This window comes from Dermacentor andersoni, chromosome 1 (genome assembly GCF_023375885.2).
Source record: "Dermacentor andersoni chromosome 1, qqDerAnde1_hic_scaffold, whole genome shotgun sequence".
In the NCBI taxonomy this organism is placed as follows: domain Eukaryota; kingdom Metazoa; phylum Arthropoda; class Arachnida; order Ixodida; family Ixodidae; genus Dermacentor; species Dermacentor andersoni.
Window position 1 is genome coordinate 195,185,281 of NC_092814.1, and position 15,824 is coordinate 195,201,104.

At 47.7% G+C, this 15,824-nt stretch overlaps 1 protein-coding gene across 1 annotated transcript; it reads right to left on the reverse strand.

Moving 5' to 3' along the window:
• Nucleotides 1–969: 969 nt before the first annotated feature.
• Nucleotides 970–14,022, reverse strand: LOC126546962 (sulfiredoxin-1-like). The gene is made up of 2 exons (XM_050194689.3): nt 13,555–14,022; nt 970–1,705 (listed from the first exon to the last, which is right to left on the reverse strand). The coding sequence occupies exons 1-2, from the start codon at nt 13,873–13,875 to the stop codon at nt 1,496–1,498; spliced, it is 531 nt and encodes a 176-aa protein (XP_050050646.1). The 5' UTR covers nt 13,876–14,022; the 3' UTR covers nt 970–1,495.
• Nucleotides 14,023–15,824: the final 1,802 nt, after the last annotated feature.

A 15,824-nucleotide genomic window follows, 5' to 3' on the forward strand; every position in this document is an offset into this window, starting at 1 on the left:
TCTCGCAGATTGCTTACAGTTGTCACCAACTGTCAAGCGCTCAGGTTGGTCGCGAGGTTTGCCATCATCAGGAATGCAGTGGCTACGTACGTCGGGATAAACACCCGCCGATTCAATGCAACCGCCCTATAGCTATAGTTCGTTCAGTTCGTATATGCGCCGTGTTTGAGAGTGGGAGAGCAATTCACAAGACACCGTCAAATTCCTCCATATGGGCAGCTCTGATGCGCTCAAAACGTCTGGGGCGCGTAATATCGTTTTGAATACTGTGGGCTTTCTTGTAAATGCAGGAGAATGAGCCACGCTAAAGATAGCGCGCCGCAATTTTAAAGGGATATTTGTGACTGTGCTATAAAAACCTCGCATGGGTTTCCCTCAAATATAACAATTTAACGTTTGTTAGTCAATTAAAAACAGAAAATTAAGGCCAATACAAAAACTATTGCACGCTTCAGGAGGGCGTTGCTTAAAAGAAAATAAAGAAAAAAGTTTGGGAGCCAAGGCCGTGCTTATTCCTTATCGCATGAAATTATGCGATGTCAACGTAGGATAAGCCCACAAGAAGCATGGGAAGTGTGTGGGTGACCAATGACAAGTGAAGACGACGTGTAGTTGTTATATATAGTTAGTGCGCACTAATACGACCCCATAGTGCGAAGTAACACGGACGGGATATAGATTACCTACTTCTAATGCGCTAAAAGATTAGCATTTGCCCTTGCTTTTAGCAGCCCTCTCGCTACAGCCAGGGCTGCTCATGCGTAAATTTAAGCAACATCTTTTGCATTTGTGATTAAAAGATGGCAAAGTAAACGCCGCGTTAAAACATTTCATTTATCTCCCTGTCTCTCGAGGAGATATGCAAAGCAAGATCAATATAAAGCATTAACGCTCAGAAAAATGTAACTTACAAATTCATTCTTTCAAGTTAAGTTTACTAATAGCAGAGGCGAAAAAAAAAAACGTATATTCAAGAAAAGTTTGATAAAATTTATTATTACTATACGAATACAGTAATTATATATAAAAGAACGCGACATGCGGTAGGGTTGGCAAGAGCAATAAAATGTGCACGTCAATAAAAAGAATAAAAGATTTTGATGGAACACAATGTCGTAACATTCGCCAAACACAAAGCCCCACGCCACAGCGGCATGATATGGACACGAAAGAAGGAGGGGTTCACATGAAGAACATGAAATATTCCATATAATGTAAGCGCCACGTGCAGAAGAACGAACATAACAATATCAACGACCAAGTATTAAGCTCTTTTCATTATAAAAAGAAATTCCGGCAACGTTGTTAGCGTGCGAAATTTGCCACGGCAGACCTGTCACATCGCATGATATACAAGAGAAAACCGCAACTCGCGACGCGGGATGCCAGCACGCGCTTTTGGACGGTTTTACGCGTTCGTGTCTGGCCGCATCGACGTCAGAGGAAAACGCTATGGCCTTTCTTCATTCGTTGGAAGCCAAGGTCCACGGGTCCATCACTTGAGGTCGGGCGTGGAGGCGCCCAGATACGACTGCAGGTCCCTGACGGTGGAGCGGAACAGCTTGGCCTTGGCCGTGGGCAGGCCGAGCCGCCGGTGCGCCTCGTAGCGGTGGCAGCCGCCGAACGAGTAGTAGTAGTCACCGCCCTGGCGGCCTGTGATCCAGAGCACGTCGATGGGCGGCACCGAGTCCCGCTGGGCCGGATCCTGCGGGTGGCGAGAAGACAGAGCGAGTGATTTCCAGTTGCATAGCGGTTGCACGTATAGCAGCGAATGGTGTAATAGGGGCGAGGAGACGACCTCTTCAACAAGAGTCACTTATTTGCAGCATTCTCTCGAATTATAATGAAATATACGATCACCCAAATCCCCCCACCATGCGCACACGCGCACGTATAGAGAGGCAGAGAACACGGAGAGAGAAACATGAGTCGCAAAGCTCCTTAAATTTTTATTGCGTTACTACTCAAGAACAAAAGCCTCATAGGCTGTTGCATAATGTGATGGCCTCGGGGAGGTACGGATCATTGAATGCGTATAGGCTGAAAAGCCTATGTCTGTGTCTGTGTATCTGTTTCTTTCTACGTCCTCGTCCAGTCGCGCTTGTACACTCTACCATGGATTCTAACCAACTAGCCCGCCAACGTGTTTTAACCAACGTATAGGCTGAGCCGTTAATCGTTTAATGTTGAGCGAGTTAAAAGGCGACCAGAATTCCGTATACAGGAGTAAGTTCAAGTGAACCAGGCATGTAGGCGAGGAAGGTTGCAATACAAAATATAAAACAAGGAGAACCGTGGTTTTTCTTTTAGCTGTTTGTCTAACAGCAGAACTTACCAAGCGGATTTAGTACAAGAAGCACTAAGACGGTTGCCATATTTCGAAGCAATAGGCAGGGATGCTTTATCCTGGATTGGTTTAAGTGTACTGATGAATTATTCCTGATAGAGGCACCAAATAGAGAATGCGTACTCAAGTTTGCTTGGTACTAAGATTTTGTAAGCTACCTTCCAGGCTTTGGCGGCGACAGCTATGCAGTTCACTCTAAAAAAAGTTCACACCCTTTGGGTTGTATTTTGTCCCCAAACAATAATCGTCATTTGTCTTGCCAGCATTTCCTTTCTTTAACGATGCGAGCCCGGTACTTCCTAATCACGGACGGCTTGCGCGTTATCAGCTTCACACAGCATTCTCGACAGGAAAGTAGCGAGCACCGAGGTTTCCAGAAAGGAAATGCAGGCAAGACAGATGACGATTATTTTTGGGGGGCAAGATACAACCCAAACGGTGTAAACTTTTTTTAGAGTGTTCTCTTACGTACCATCTTATCTTGAGGCATCGGCTGAAAGCTTCCATTTATGCTAGAACAAGAGAGAACGAATTGGTAAGGTTCTACTGATGATATTCATTGAGTCTGAAATGAACACTGCAGATGATGTTAGTTCGCTGGCGAGGAACGACCATTAATTTGCACATCGAAATGTTGGGTTCTATCGATAAGCGCGAATACCAGGCTCCGATGACGATCAGGTCACGTTCCAACATTGTCGGGTCCCTACCGTTTGATATTCCACGGTAAACTTTGCAATCAGCTGTGAAGAGATCAAGAGATGTCATTCTCGATAGCAGATCATTTATAAGAATAAGGAGAACAAGCGGGCTGATAAGCGATCATTGAGTAACATGCCAGAGTAATTTAGTCGTTGAAGGCTGTTGGTTCTCGACAACGGCAAACAGAGAAAGAAACGCAAAAAAGAAACGCAGAAACCCCTCTGGGAGTTATCAAATATGCGTAAGCATTGCGCCACTTGCTCATCCCCACGCAGCCCGGTGCCATTACCAATGTTATGAAACTTGATCCGACCAGTACAAACGACAGCGCTGCGGCGACACGAACCGCTGCCGACGGCGGCGCCAAATGCGCTGATGACGTTTCGATCGTTATAAGCCGTTATCGCACTTTAGCGTCTTATCCATCCGCGTCAAACCATTATGAACCTTGACAAAACGCACACCGGCGGCACTGCGTCTGGCGCGACCGCGAAGGTCGTAATCTGAAAGCGATCTGCGATGGCGACAGAGAGCGCCGACTGCTGACAGCCTCGCGTGCTCCAAGTTCGCGCCCTGTAGCTCGTGTTGAAGCGAGAGGCAGCACGAAGGTGAATTCGCTCGCTGCTGGGGGCGCTATCTTGAAAGCGATGATCTTACGGGACGGACGGACGGACGGACGGTTTTTATCGCTGGGTAAGCATAGAAATGCTTACGCATTTAAAAAAGTAAAGCACGATAACATTAGTGAGTTGACGATGAAAGGGTCGATCAAGGTTAGTCCTTTGCATGCTATTTGCTATGATTGACGATAATTAGCAGTGATGTTGGCGGCGAATGTGTTATCTCTTGAGCATTTATTCCAACACGAGAATGGTGAGCTGATGTTAAATGTTACCTTGCGTGCACCACTGCTGTTTGTCTGCTTATAGCCCACAGAACACATGCAGGGAGACGTGTCTGCTTGGGGCGTTGTTGTGCGTCATTGTTCATAATCTCTACGAGGGTTGAGCATTACCATTGCCTCACATGGCACATCGCATCGTGGCAGAAGTGCTAAGCTTTAACTTAATTATGGGGCTGTACGTAATTCAAATTATTCTAATTGTATGCATATACATTGTATACGTATACATTCGCGGACTCTACAACGTTTCGCTGCACAGCGAAGACGCTCCTGTTCCGCGTGACGCTTCTTTTCTGCCTCGGTGTCCTCGACGCTGAGTGCACGCTTTGGAGACATCTTACTGGCGCGTGTTTACGTGCTCCTTCTGCATACGTGTCCAGCACGCTGTTGAAACGCCAGCTCCAAGCGCTCTCTTATATGGACGATTGTAACGTTTACCCTATGACAGCCCAGCACACGACCTCCACAGCACAGCACGCGCATTTTTGTCGCATAGGAAAGCAAGCACGGCATGTGCCATACGCACAAACTTTGAAACGGTGCCGGCCGGGATGCGCGGAGGCGAGCGCCATCAAGTGGTGTTGCGAGTGTGACAAAGAAGATCGGCAGGCTGAGAAGCCCCGTTGCCCATAGCGTGGCTCGTACCCAGTTCGCTCTCTGGTTGCGCCCTACCTGCTGGTGCTGCGTTTGTCGCTGCTGCTGTACGACCCGAATAAACCCCATGCTGCTGGGTACAACAAGAAATCTGGAACTTCGCAATCGGACACTGCAGCCCGTCTTCATTATGCCGGAAGAAGGACCACCACAACCAGAACTCGCTGCCCCGGTGACTACCGTGGTCTGCCCCGGCCCGTTGCGTCAACGCCACCCACCTATTTTCAGCGATACCAAAGATCATGACGTAGAAGACTGGCTCGCTGACTACGACCAGGTGAGCATCCACAATCACTGGGACGACACCAAAAAACTGAATTACGTGTCGTTTTATTTGAGCGTTGTCGCCAGCGTGTGGCACTGCAACCCCGAAGGTGATGTCACGACGTGGACGGCCTTCAAAACTAACGTGACCGAGGTATTCGGGCGCCCCGCCATTCGCAAGCTTCGCGCCGAGCAACGTTTGCGTGGCCGCAACAGTGCGGGGAGACATTTACTAGCTATATAGAAGATGTCGACCTCTGTAACCGCGTTGATGTCGCAATGGCTGATGCCGAGAAGATCCGCCATATCTTAAAAGGCATTGAAGACGACGCCTTCCAGATGCTGTTGGCGAAAAATCCGGCGACAGTCTCTGAACTCGCCAGTCTCTGTCAAAGCTTCGACGAACTACGTAAACAACGCATAGCCACCCGCCAATCTCCTCCTCAGGCCACTTCAATGTCGAGCTTGGCTGCTGCCCCGGATAAAACTTCGCTGCTGCTCGTCAGCTTTCTCCGATTCCACTTACACACGGTCAGTCGAGTTCTCCGTTGGCGCCCACTCTCCAATATGTCATCAAGGAGCAGGTAGCCGACCACATTTCGCCTTCTCTCCAACAGGCTCCGACTTCCGCTCCCCTCACGTACGAAGTCGATACGAGGCCTGCACCACAGACCTACGGTCCCCTTCGCTCCACTTTGAGCCCGCCCGCACGAGGGACCCAGAGGCGCGCGCGAGCAAGACTACAGCAGTAGCGCTCGGAAAAGAAAGCTTCGCTTTAAAATCAGTGAAGATGATGTCATTCTGAAAACAGGAAGACGGGACACACGCGCTGTGATTCATCCGAGTGCCTGCTCCCTTCCTATAGTAAGCTCATTCGTGTGAAGGAAGTCTTTCCAGTGGCTCTGGGCCTGCGGCAACCCCCTACACATACCTCCCTTCCATCCTGGGGTACAGCGTCTGAAGGCCCTGTGAGCTGCCCCAAAAAAAGCTGTACGACGAAATGCACACACGGTAATTTCCACATACTAAACGCGCTTCGAGACGACCACATCGAGCATCGAGTCTTGTTGCAATTGAATTTTTTCTCTGATCAAAATAAGATGCGACGTGTTTGTACCATATGTTCATGTATATAAGCTAATGTAACCCGTCAGCAAAAATATACGGACCTCAAGATCGCCAAATAAAAAAAAAAGAATTTCTTCGCAATTCAGACGCACAAACTGAAATTGATGACTGCGCTGGAAAGTTCGCAATGCATTGTAGCGACTGCCGTCGTCAATTTCAAGTTATATTATTAGGCGGAAAGAAAAAAACTGCTTTATCGCGCAATGCCTGGCCCGTATACTCTGGCTCAAGGGGAGTACCTTGTGCTTGACGTGGGATGCTCGGCGGCCACACACCTCTCCTACATAACTGTATTCAGCTTCTGGTGAAGGTCGTATAGCAGAAAATGATAGCTAGACAGAGGAAAATGGGTAACAAAAAAGTTATACATTCGCCTAGTTCGCTAAAGAGTGCTATATGCATATGAAAGCAGGTTCTCCGAAACCGCACTATCATACTGCTTGCTCAAGTCGTTCTCAAGAGGCTTTGTAGTCTGGATTACAAAAATAAAGTTCGCTTGCAGGCAGGCAACGACCGAGCACGTGGCCTGCATGCACTATATAAAGAGAAACAACTGAGGCTTCAGTATTTGAGGCACGTACGCCTCATTTGACGCCAGACACGGAGTGAGCGCAACGGCCCATCCCCGCCAGATCTATTTGTCTGCGCTAACGGCCTTGGGAGCTTTTCAACTGAGATGGCTGTTTGATCGTGCTTACACGAGTCCGCGGGAGTTTGTAGTCGTGAAGATGACAGAGCACAGCGTGATGTATCGACAGCAATGTTTGCCCCTGGACCATTGGACACGCTCGAAAAACTCCAGACGTAGTTAGAAAGCTGGCAACTTTTTGAGGTTGCGCATTATATTTATATACAATCCCTCATTTATTGTGGTAATTCGTATATGAGAATAAGTAGCTCGTGGCTCGATCGCCAATGGCACATATGAACAGCTTCAGTAGCCGCAAGCAGAGGTTTAAGCACATTATGCATGTAACATATATATGAGCGACGTTTCGCGGTGGTTTTAGGCTTATCTGTTACAGTTTAAATTGATTAAACTCTCTTTTTACGTGCTAAAATCACGATATGACTATGAGGCACGACGTAGTGGCAGACTCCGGATTAATATGGACCACTTATTATTCTTTAACGTGTACCGAATGCGCGGTACACGGACGTTTTTGCACTTCGCCCCCATCGAAATTCGGCCGCCCTGGCCGGGATTTGATCGCACGCGCCCTCGGGCTTTGCAGCGCAACGCCATAGCTATTACGCCACCACGGCGGATAGAATTATCTGTTAAATACTGCGCTCGTCAAATTTCGTAAATATCATAAAACCGCAAGCGCAAGTACGCGCACACAAAACACCGTCTTTGTCGTTGTAGTACATCGGGTGTTTCAGCTAACACAGTCGGTAATACTTCAGTGCGGACATATTCGCATCAGCAGACACCAGAACTCACGCGGATCACTTATTGCTGCGTAATTACGCCGATTAATTAAGGTATATGGCTTATAACTGTAGGGTACATATGGCAATATGGAAATGGAAGCCATTTAGGGATCGAGGCAGATTTACGGGGAAAAGTATTGACATTCCACTGGCTATTTTCTCAGAATGCCTACCTTGGGCGCCGAGAGACAAATACCTTTATAGACATATCTTCTGTGTTGCGATAATACGAAGTATACGATAGGCACATTGACTGAATCTACAGTTTCGTATTTATTTCTATCACGCAACCTAAGCTTTTTTTCTTGTTTATGAAAAGTGCTAGTCATCGAAAATGCACTGTACTTGTTCGAAAATAAGTCTTACGTCTTTCCAATACGTCCAACCTGTGCCCAGCATTTTCGAAAAATCGAATAACAGAAGCACGGTATCCCGCGGTGAAGCACATCGTATATCGACAAATCGAATAACGCTCAAAAATCAACAAACTGCGAATTAATGCGCTGCACGATCACTTTCGTTTATCTACGTCGCCTCCCGATTGACCTTGGCTCGGCTCAACAAGACTAAGTGCAGACAATACGGTTCAAAACAAGGCACTTGAAATTCGTGCGCGCGATAGGGCATGCCCTTTTATCTTGAGCTAAAAATAACGACCAAACGCGCACAACGAGTACGTCGACCTCCACGGCGTGTTGACAGAGGACACCGTGAGACCGTTAGCCAGAACGGCACGCCGTCAAATCTTCAGGACAAACAACGATATCCGGAGAGCGGTGCATAACTCCAGAAAGCTCGAGTTCGAACAGTACAGGGAAGTCAGTGTGGCTGACTATAGACAAAGGAGCGAGACCTACGAAAGGAGCGGAGAAGGTTTCTTGCCGAACTGCAACAAATGCACTGGAAAAATACAAACACATTGCCTTCCGGTGCGAAATGTGAAGTCGTTACTCCAGAATCTGAAAATACTTTCTTCGTCAGTATGTGCATCAAGACTAAGGTGTCTCGGATGTAAACTTCCCACTGAATACCAAGTGCCACTGAAGGAGAAACCCACGAAATAATCGCACAATCGCGCGCACCTATAGCGAAAAATTTTCTCTAACAAAAATTTATTTGAAGCGAAGAACATTGCCAATCAGTTCACGGATGTCTTTTTTTTTGACGATATTTAATGACGTATAAATGCACCACACTTAAAGACATACACGTATATATAAAAAAGCTGAGAAAAATACTTCGAGCAATTTGCGTGTACACTTTCGCCTGCTGACACTTGCTGAAATCTATGCCTCCAGATACCTTGCAAGTTCTACCGGTCAGCGCGCTTCAGCGTTGACGTTATTCTCCTACAAGCGCAAGGCAACCACTGTTGGCCATGTAATACAGCAAATGCTTGCTACAACGAGGTCACTGCAACACAATTTTTTTTAATTTTAAGTTAAGCGGTCTTTATATAAGTCGAGTGTATACGGAGAAGGTAGAATATCTGCACTAAAATTTTTCTTTAACAAATTTGTTTAGATGCCTTTTCTGTTTTCTTCTGTTTCCAGTATTTTTTAAAGATTTTCTGTAGTTTCGCTGACATTTTCTGTTGACAACATTTCGCGTCCTTTAAAAAAATACAGAGTTGACTTATTTATGGAAGTAAATTTTACTCGCCTTCTGACAGACATTCTCAGGCAGTACGAAGAGTCAAGTACAGCGATGCGGCTGTACGTAACAGAACATACTAAAACAGATGCATGGATAACCACACTACATAGAACATGCAAGAAGCGACAAGACACCTGGCACTATGGGACACATACAATGACCAACTTTGCCTGTATATATAGCCATGTTCTGAGCGACACGACTGGCGCCGCGAGCAGCTGTATCTTTTTGAGAAATTAAGGACAATTCGCTGGCGCATATGACATCTATATCTGCCTACACTTACGTTGCTGGTGACGCTGCACACAAATGTATTGGATCGTACATAAACAACGATAAGGATAGCACACAAATGAAAGAAACGTATCTCGATCACAGTATTAATTAATGACAAAATTTTCGGTTCATCCTACAGGTATTAATTTTGATAAAACAAAAAAGATATTTCAACATGAACAGAAAAAGTCATTTCTTTTAAATGAAAGAATGTCTGTATACAGACATTCTTAGAAACACAAACTATAGTTTGTGCTTCTAAAAAAATACCTGTAGTAAAAATTGAAATTTTATGCTTTTTCTTTGTTTTTTCACGTAAATTTTTACAACGTACGATGACGAAGGAGTCATTAATGGCTGACTGACGCTAGAGTTACTGACAGCGCGCCAGTATTTCCCCACGCCCTCTATGTAAAAAAAAAAAAGCGTAAGCTTACCAGACACAGTACAGCGCTTCTGTACTGTTGGCGACCCTCATGCGTCTACGTTTACCGCCAGACCGATACCACTTGCTGCGATGTCGAATTCCTTGGAAATTTGCCATTTGTTTCGACCGAACCCATGGCAGTTGCAGGATCCAGGTAGCTTTCTAGTGTTAAGCAATTTTCGCGCGGACTTCGATGGCTGGGACCGGTCCACACGCACGTCATAGACGTGAACATGGCAATCTACGACATAGGCGGCACTTCAAGCTGTGAGGACTATGTACGGTTGAATGATGGCATGTAGGGACGGACGCTTGCCAGGCAAAACGTGACTGCCGCGACGTTCGGTTTCAAACTTCGCGGCGCTTTTCGTCGCGGGGCGTTTCCGTCTGACGTGAGGCGAGGCTGCCTTTTCTGTGTTCTCCGTTTCCACAGTGCCTGGACTGATCGTTTCCAGAGTTTTGGACCACAGTGCCTGGACTGATTTCCAGAGTTTTGGACCACCTGCGGTTCTTTAACGTGCACCTAAATCTAAGATTGGATGCGCTTTGTAGACAATCACAAGGAAGAAGACGGGACCGGCGCAACCATACAATCTTTCCAAATACAATGAACCAACTTGCCCAACAACGCATCCTGCTAAACTACATCCCTCCATTTGTTTATTTTTTCTTTCTTTCTGTCCCACTTACGTACTCATACTTTTCACAGTTTCAACTTTTGTACAGAGGCGGTGACAAAACGCTCGTCGCGTCTGCAGGAAACAGGACCTGAAAATTTAAATAACACGCTGCTAGCTGCGAAGCTCGCGCACTGACTAAGCTGGTATTTGCAGCATTGCTCATTAGCACATTTCACAGCAAGGTGATCGACATGAGTGACGATAACACTGGAGCGATGGAGCTCATTTGCTCTAAAAAACTGTACACCCTTCAAGGTGTTGCCCCACAACCGTATCATCATCAACTCTTCGTGGATTTTCTTTCCTTAACGTTGCACCTTTAGTGCTTCAATTCAGGAATGAAACGCGCGACTCAGTGCGACATGCATAGCACTTCTGGAGTGGGAATAGTGGGAAAGCAGCATTAGATAACGGAAATTCACACAATATCTGTCGTACGTGTCGTGGGATAAAACTACACCTGAAAGGGCACACAATTTTTGAAACATGCACTCTTAAACAAGTTTACACCCTTTGCGGCTTATCTTGTCCCACAACAATAACGATCCTCTGAACTGCTTGCCTTTCCTTTCTTGAAAACTCAGCGTTCGCTTCTTTCATTTCGAGAATGCTGTGTCACTCTCATAACGATCGTGCCATTCGGGACTTGGAAGTACACCCTTAAACAAATATACATCCTTTGAGGTGTATATTTGCCACGCAACAATAATCGTCATCTGTCTTGCTCGCGCTTCCTTTCTTGCAAACGCTGCGCTCGCTACTTTCCTGTCGAGAATGCTCAGTCATGCTTATAACAAGCATGCCGTTCGTGACATTAAAGTAGCGGGTTCGCAGCGTTAAAGAAAGGAAATGCGGACAAGACAGGTGCACATTATCGTTGTGTGGCACGATAAGGACCAAAGGGTGTAAATTTGTTTAACAGTGTACCGGGCTCGCAGCGTTAAACAAAGGAAATGCAGGCAAGAAATTGGGAACAAAACAGCTACAGACACAGGACGGAGGGAGACGACAACACAGGGCGGTATCCGCCCTGTGTTGTCGACTCCCTCCGTCCTGCGTTTGTAGCTGTCTTGTTCCCAATGTCTCACCAACTGGCCTACAATTTTACCTTGCTAAAGAGGCAAGGCAGATGACGATTATCGTTCTGGGACAAGCCACAAAGGGTGCAAACTTCTTTAAAAGCTCTTAAAAAAGTTTACATCCCTTGCGTCGTAACTTGTCCCACAACGATAATATTCATCTGTCTTGCCCATATTTCCTTTCTTTAACGCTGCGAGCCCATTACTTCCTAGCCACGAAAGGCTTGCGCGTTATCAGCGTGACACAACATTCTCGACAGGAAAGTAGAGAGCGCCGACTTTCCTGTGAAAAGAAACGCAAGGAAGGCAGATGACGATTATACACTCTTAGACAAAGGTACACCCTTTGAGGTGTATCTTTGCCACACAACGATAATCGTCATCTGCCTTGCTTGCGTTACCTTTCTTGAAAACGCCGCGCCCGCTACTTTCCTGTCGGGAATGCTATGTCATGCTGATAACGCGCATGCCGTTCGTTACTGGGAAGTACCGGGCTCGCAGCGTTAAAGAAAGAAAATGCGGACAAGACAGATGACGTTTACTGTTGTGTGGCAAGATACAACCGAAAGGGTGTAATTTTGTTTTAGAGTATACACTCATACACTCTAAAAACAGTGACACCCTTTGGGGTGTATATTTGCCACACAGCGATAATCGTCATCTGTCTTATCCGCATTTCCTTTCTTTAACGCGGCGAGCCCGGTACTTTCCAGTAACGAACGGCATGCGCGTTATCAGCATGACATAGCATTCGCGACAGGAAAGTAACGAGCGCAGCGTTTTCAAGAAAGGAAATGAGGGCAAGACAGATGACGATTATCGTTGTGTGGCAAATATACACTCCAAAGGGTGTAAACATTTCCTAGAGTGTAAGCAAAATTACACCCTTATGCCACATAACGATAATCGTGATCTGTCTTATCCGCATTTCCTTTCTTTAACGCGGCGAGCCCGGTACTTTCCAGTAACGAACGGCATGCGCGTCATCAGCATGACATATAGCCTTCCCGACAGGAAAGTAGCGGGCGCGGTGTTTTAAAGAAAGGAAACGCAAGCAAGGCAGATGACGATTATCGTTGTGTGGCAGAGATACGCCCCAAATGGTGTACTTTTTTGCCTAGGAGTGTACACTCTAAAAACAGCTGCACCCTTTAGGGTGTATATTTGCCACACAACAACAATCGTCATCTATCTTGTCAGCATTTCCTATCTTTAACGCGGCGAGCCCGGTGCTTTCGAGTAACGAACGGCATGCGCGTTATCAGCATGACAGCATTCCCGACAGGAAAGTAACGAGCGCAGCGTTTTCAAGAAAGGAAATGCGGGCAAGACAGATGACAATTATCGTTGTGTGGCAAATATACACTCCAATGGGTGCAAACTTTTCTTAGAGTGTAGTTGTGGAACAAATATACACCCCACAGGGTGTAACTGTGATTACAGTTGCACCCTTTCAGGTGTAAATTTGTCTCCCAACAATAATTGCAGTTGCACCCTTTGGGGCGTATATTTTTCCCACAACAATAATTGTCATCTGCCTTGGAGCACTGAGCGTTCAAGAAAAGAAACGCAAGCAAGGCACATGACGATTATTGTTGTGGGACAAATATACATCCCAATTCCCAAAGGGTGCAACTGTAATTAAAACAGTTGCACATTTTGGGGTGTATATTTGTCCCACAACGATAAGCATCATCTGCCTTGCTTGCGCTTCCTTTCTTGAAAACTCAGGGGTCGCTACTTTCCTGCGAGAATGCTATGTCACGCTGATAACGCGCATGCCGTTCGTGACTTGAAAGTACCGGGCTCGCAGCGTTAAAGAAAGGAAATGCGGGCACGACAGGTTGAGATTATAGTTGTGCGACAAGATAAGCCCCAAAGGGCGCAAACTCTTTTAAGAGTGAGTATGTATGACAGACAAATGGTGAGCACACTTGACACCCTTGTGGGTGCAAATGATGCTAGAGAACAAAGTTGACAGTTGGAGCGAGTGGGCGCACCTTGAGCGTTTCCATCAGGCTGGTCACCTTGGCCTCGTCCAGGACAGGGGTTAGCGGCCTGATGAGGACGTTCATGGGAATGTCGTGCACCTCGGCAATGTGCGCCGAGTGGACGCTGTAGTCGGATGCCCTTCCGGTCGACATGTTCGCCGCCGCGCAGTGTTGCTGTGCCTGGTCGGAGCCGGGAGACGTGCAGCGCGTCCGACAGTTCGCCCAGCTGCGACTGGCGGCCTCGCCTCCGAGGAGCAGCAATCGAAGCAGGCCACCACACGTCAGTGCGCGCAGTGGCGGAGTTGCGACAGCGCCGCTTGGGATAAACATACCGGGACAGGTTTTCTCGCTTGTTGTCTTTTGCCTTATCGCAATCTGGGCCGCCGTGGCCGGGGTTCCCCGCACGAGGCGGCCTCGACGGCCCGCCAAACAGGGAAAAAAATGCCGCGCCTTCGTCCGCCAAGGCCCGCACTTGCCGCGCACGTTGTTTATGCGTTCGCGGCGCCGCCTGTCGGTATTACGGAGTGTCTCAATCTATTGTTTTGCACATGTGGCCACAGATGTCGCGGACCAGCAGCACATCGTTCGGTTACGTCAAAAGAAGCGCGCGGAGTTTGACGTGTTGCGGTAGAGAAGAAAAGCTGCGGCAAGTGTTAAGCCGTACTACTTCTCTTGCGCTGGTAGTAGTTCTCGATAAAATAATACTAATTAAAAAGCATGAAAAAGAAACGTGCCTCATGGTTGCTGTGGAGGATTGACCAACCGCTTGCAATTGTTCTGCGCAGCACGCTGTATAGAATGGGTCCAACTAGCGCCAGTCTTTTTGACGGGATACCACTGAAATTTTCTACTGAAATGTTATTCTGTTATGTGCCTCGGCGCAAAAGTGAACGACCAAACCTGTTTGGTCCTTATGCATTTTCGATCGTTTTAGTACACCAGTTTGCATTTTATTATTGCAGGCTTCTGTAGGCACTACATGGCGTACGTCGGATGGTGACTACAGGCGCTAATGGATATACGCGAGAAAGTGAGCGGGGTGGTGGCTCTTAACCTTGCGCACGACTGTATATTTTGTGTCTTAGCTTGTATACCTCTTCATTAGATAGACCTGTTTGTTTTATTCACAAGTTCTTTTAGTTCAGACAGTCGTTAAACATTGCATGTGACGATATAGTGTTCCGCCTGTTACGTTTCGCCTACAACGCGCGGTAATGCCGGCGCGGATGCAACGGACGCCGGGGCTTTGTTCAAAGCGGCGGACATTTTGGCCCGTCCGACGCCGCCGCGACGCCTACCCGCCAAGCGTGTCCAGGCGTGTTTCAGTGCCACGTGTCTTCGTGTGTGCGTGTGTGTGTGTGTGCCCTCGCTTGTCAAAGCGCGGCAGCCGGGGAGCGGAGTTCCCCGAATGAGGGGCCTGGAGGTCTCTCGGCTCAACCGCTCGCGCCGTCGTGGGCCCCTGCTGCGCCGTCCCGTGACCTTCATCCCGTGACCTTCCCTCCTTCCCTTTTGGACCGCGACGCCGAGAGTATAAGAGCAGCTGCCCCCGGACGCCAGGGGAGAGGCTCCGATTTGTACTGTTGAGTTACGTGCTCTCCCGTCTCTCCACTTCGGTCGACCTGACCGGCCGCTCTTTTGCTATGTTAGAATAAACAAGTTGTTCTGTTACCAGTCTTCTCATGCTTTGCCGGGACCTTCGGATGCTTCCAGTGCCCCAGGCCGCCAGGCCAACGCTACCCTTGGGGCTTGCGACCCATTGGCAATAACGGGCGTCAGCACCGAGACCCCAACAACTCGGGCCAGCGGTGCGATTCACAACATCTGGTTGCCAGCGGTGAGATCGCGACAACGGAGGCCAGCAGCGAAGAGATGCGGTTGACTGTATGCTGAGCAGCACAACGACCATCCGGGAGCAGCGCAACGAGCCCTGTGTGATGACTGGTTGCCTGCAGCGGAACGACTGCGCTGAAGTCTTGGCTGCGAGGTTTGGTGAGTGCGGGACTTTCTTCTTCTGAGTTTTGTCAGGCTTTTGTTAGTGTTAGAAACAGAGCTGGTAATTGTGGTTGTCGTTGCTGCCGGGTTAGTTTGCGGCAAGACAATAGTAGGCAGTAGAGAAAGCAGCATTCAGAGCAGCCATGGATTTGAAGTCGTTGCGCAAACCGAAATTGTTGGAGCTTGCGAGAGAGTTGGGTCTGGATGTCTCAGACAAACTCAGAAAACCAGAACTGCTAAGGGCTATTCTTGAGTTAGAAGCTGAGGATGACGAGCTGTCGGAATGC

Bases quoted from the DNA above. Each gene is read 5' to 3' on its own strand.
- LOC126546962 (XM_050194689.3), bottom strand. From the start codon at position 13,875: ATGTTTATCCCAAGCGGCGCTGTCGCAACTCCGCCACTGCGCGCACTG. The intron at 1,706-13,554 runs GTGCGCCCACTC...CGCCACCCGCAG, and splicing joins GCCTGATGGAAACGCTCAAG to GATCCGGCCCAGCGGGACTC.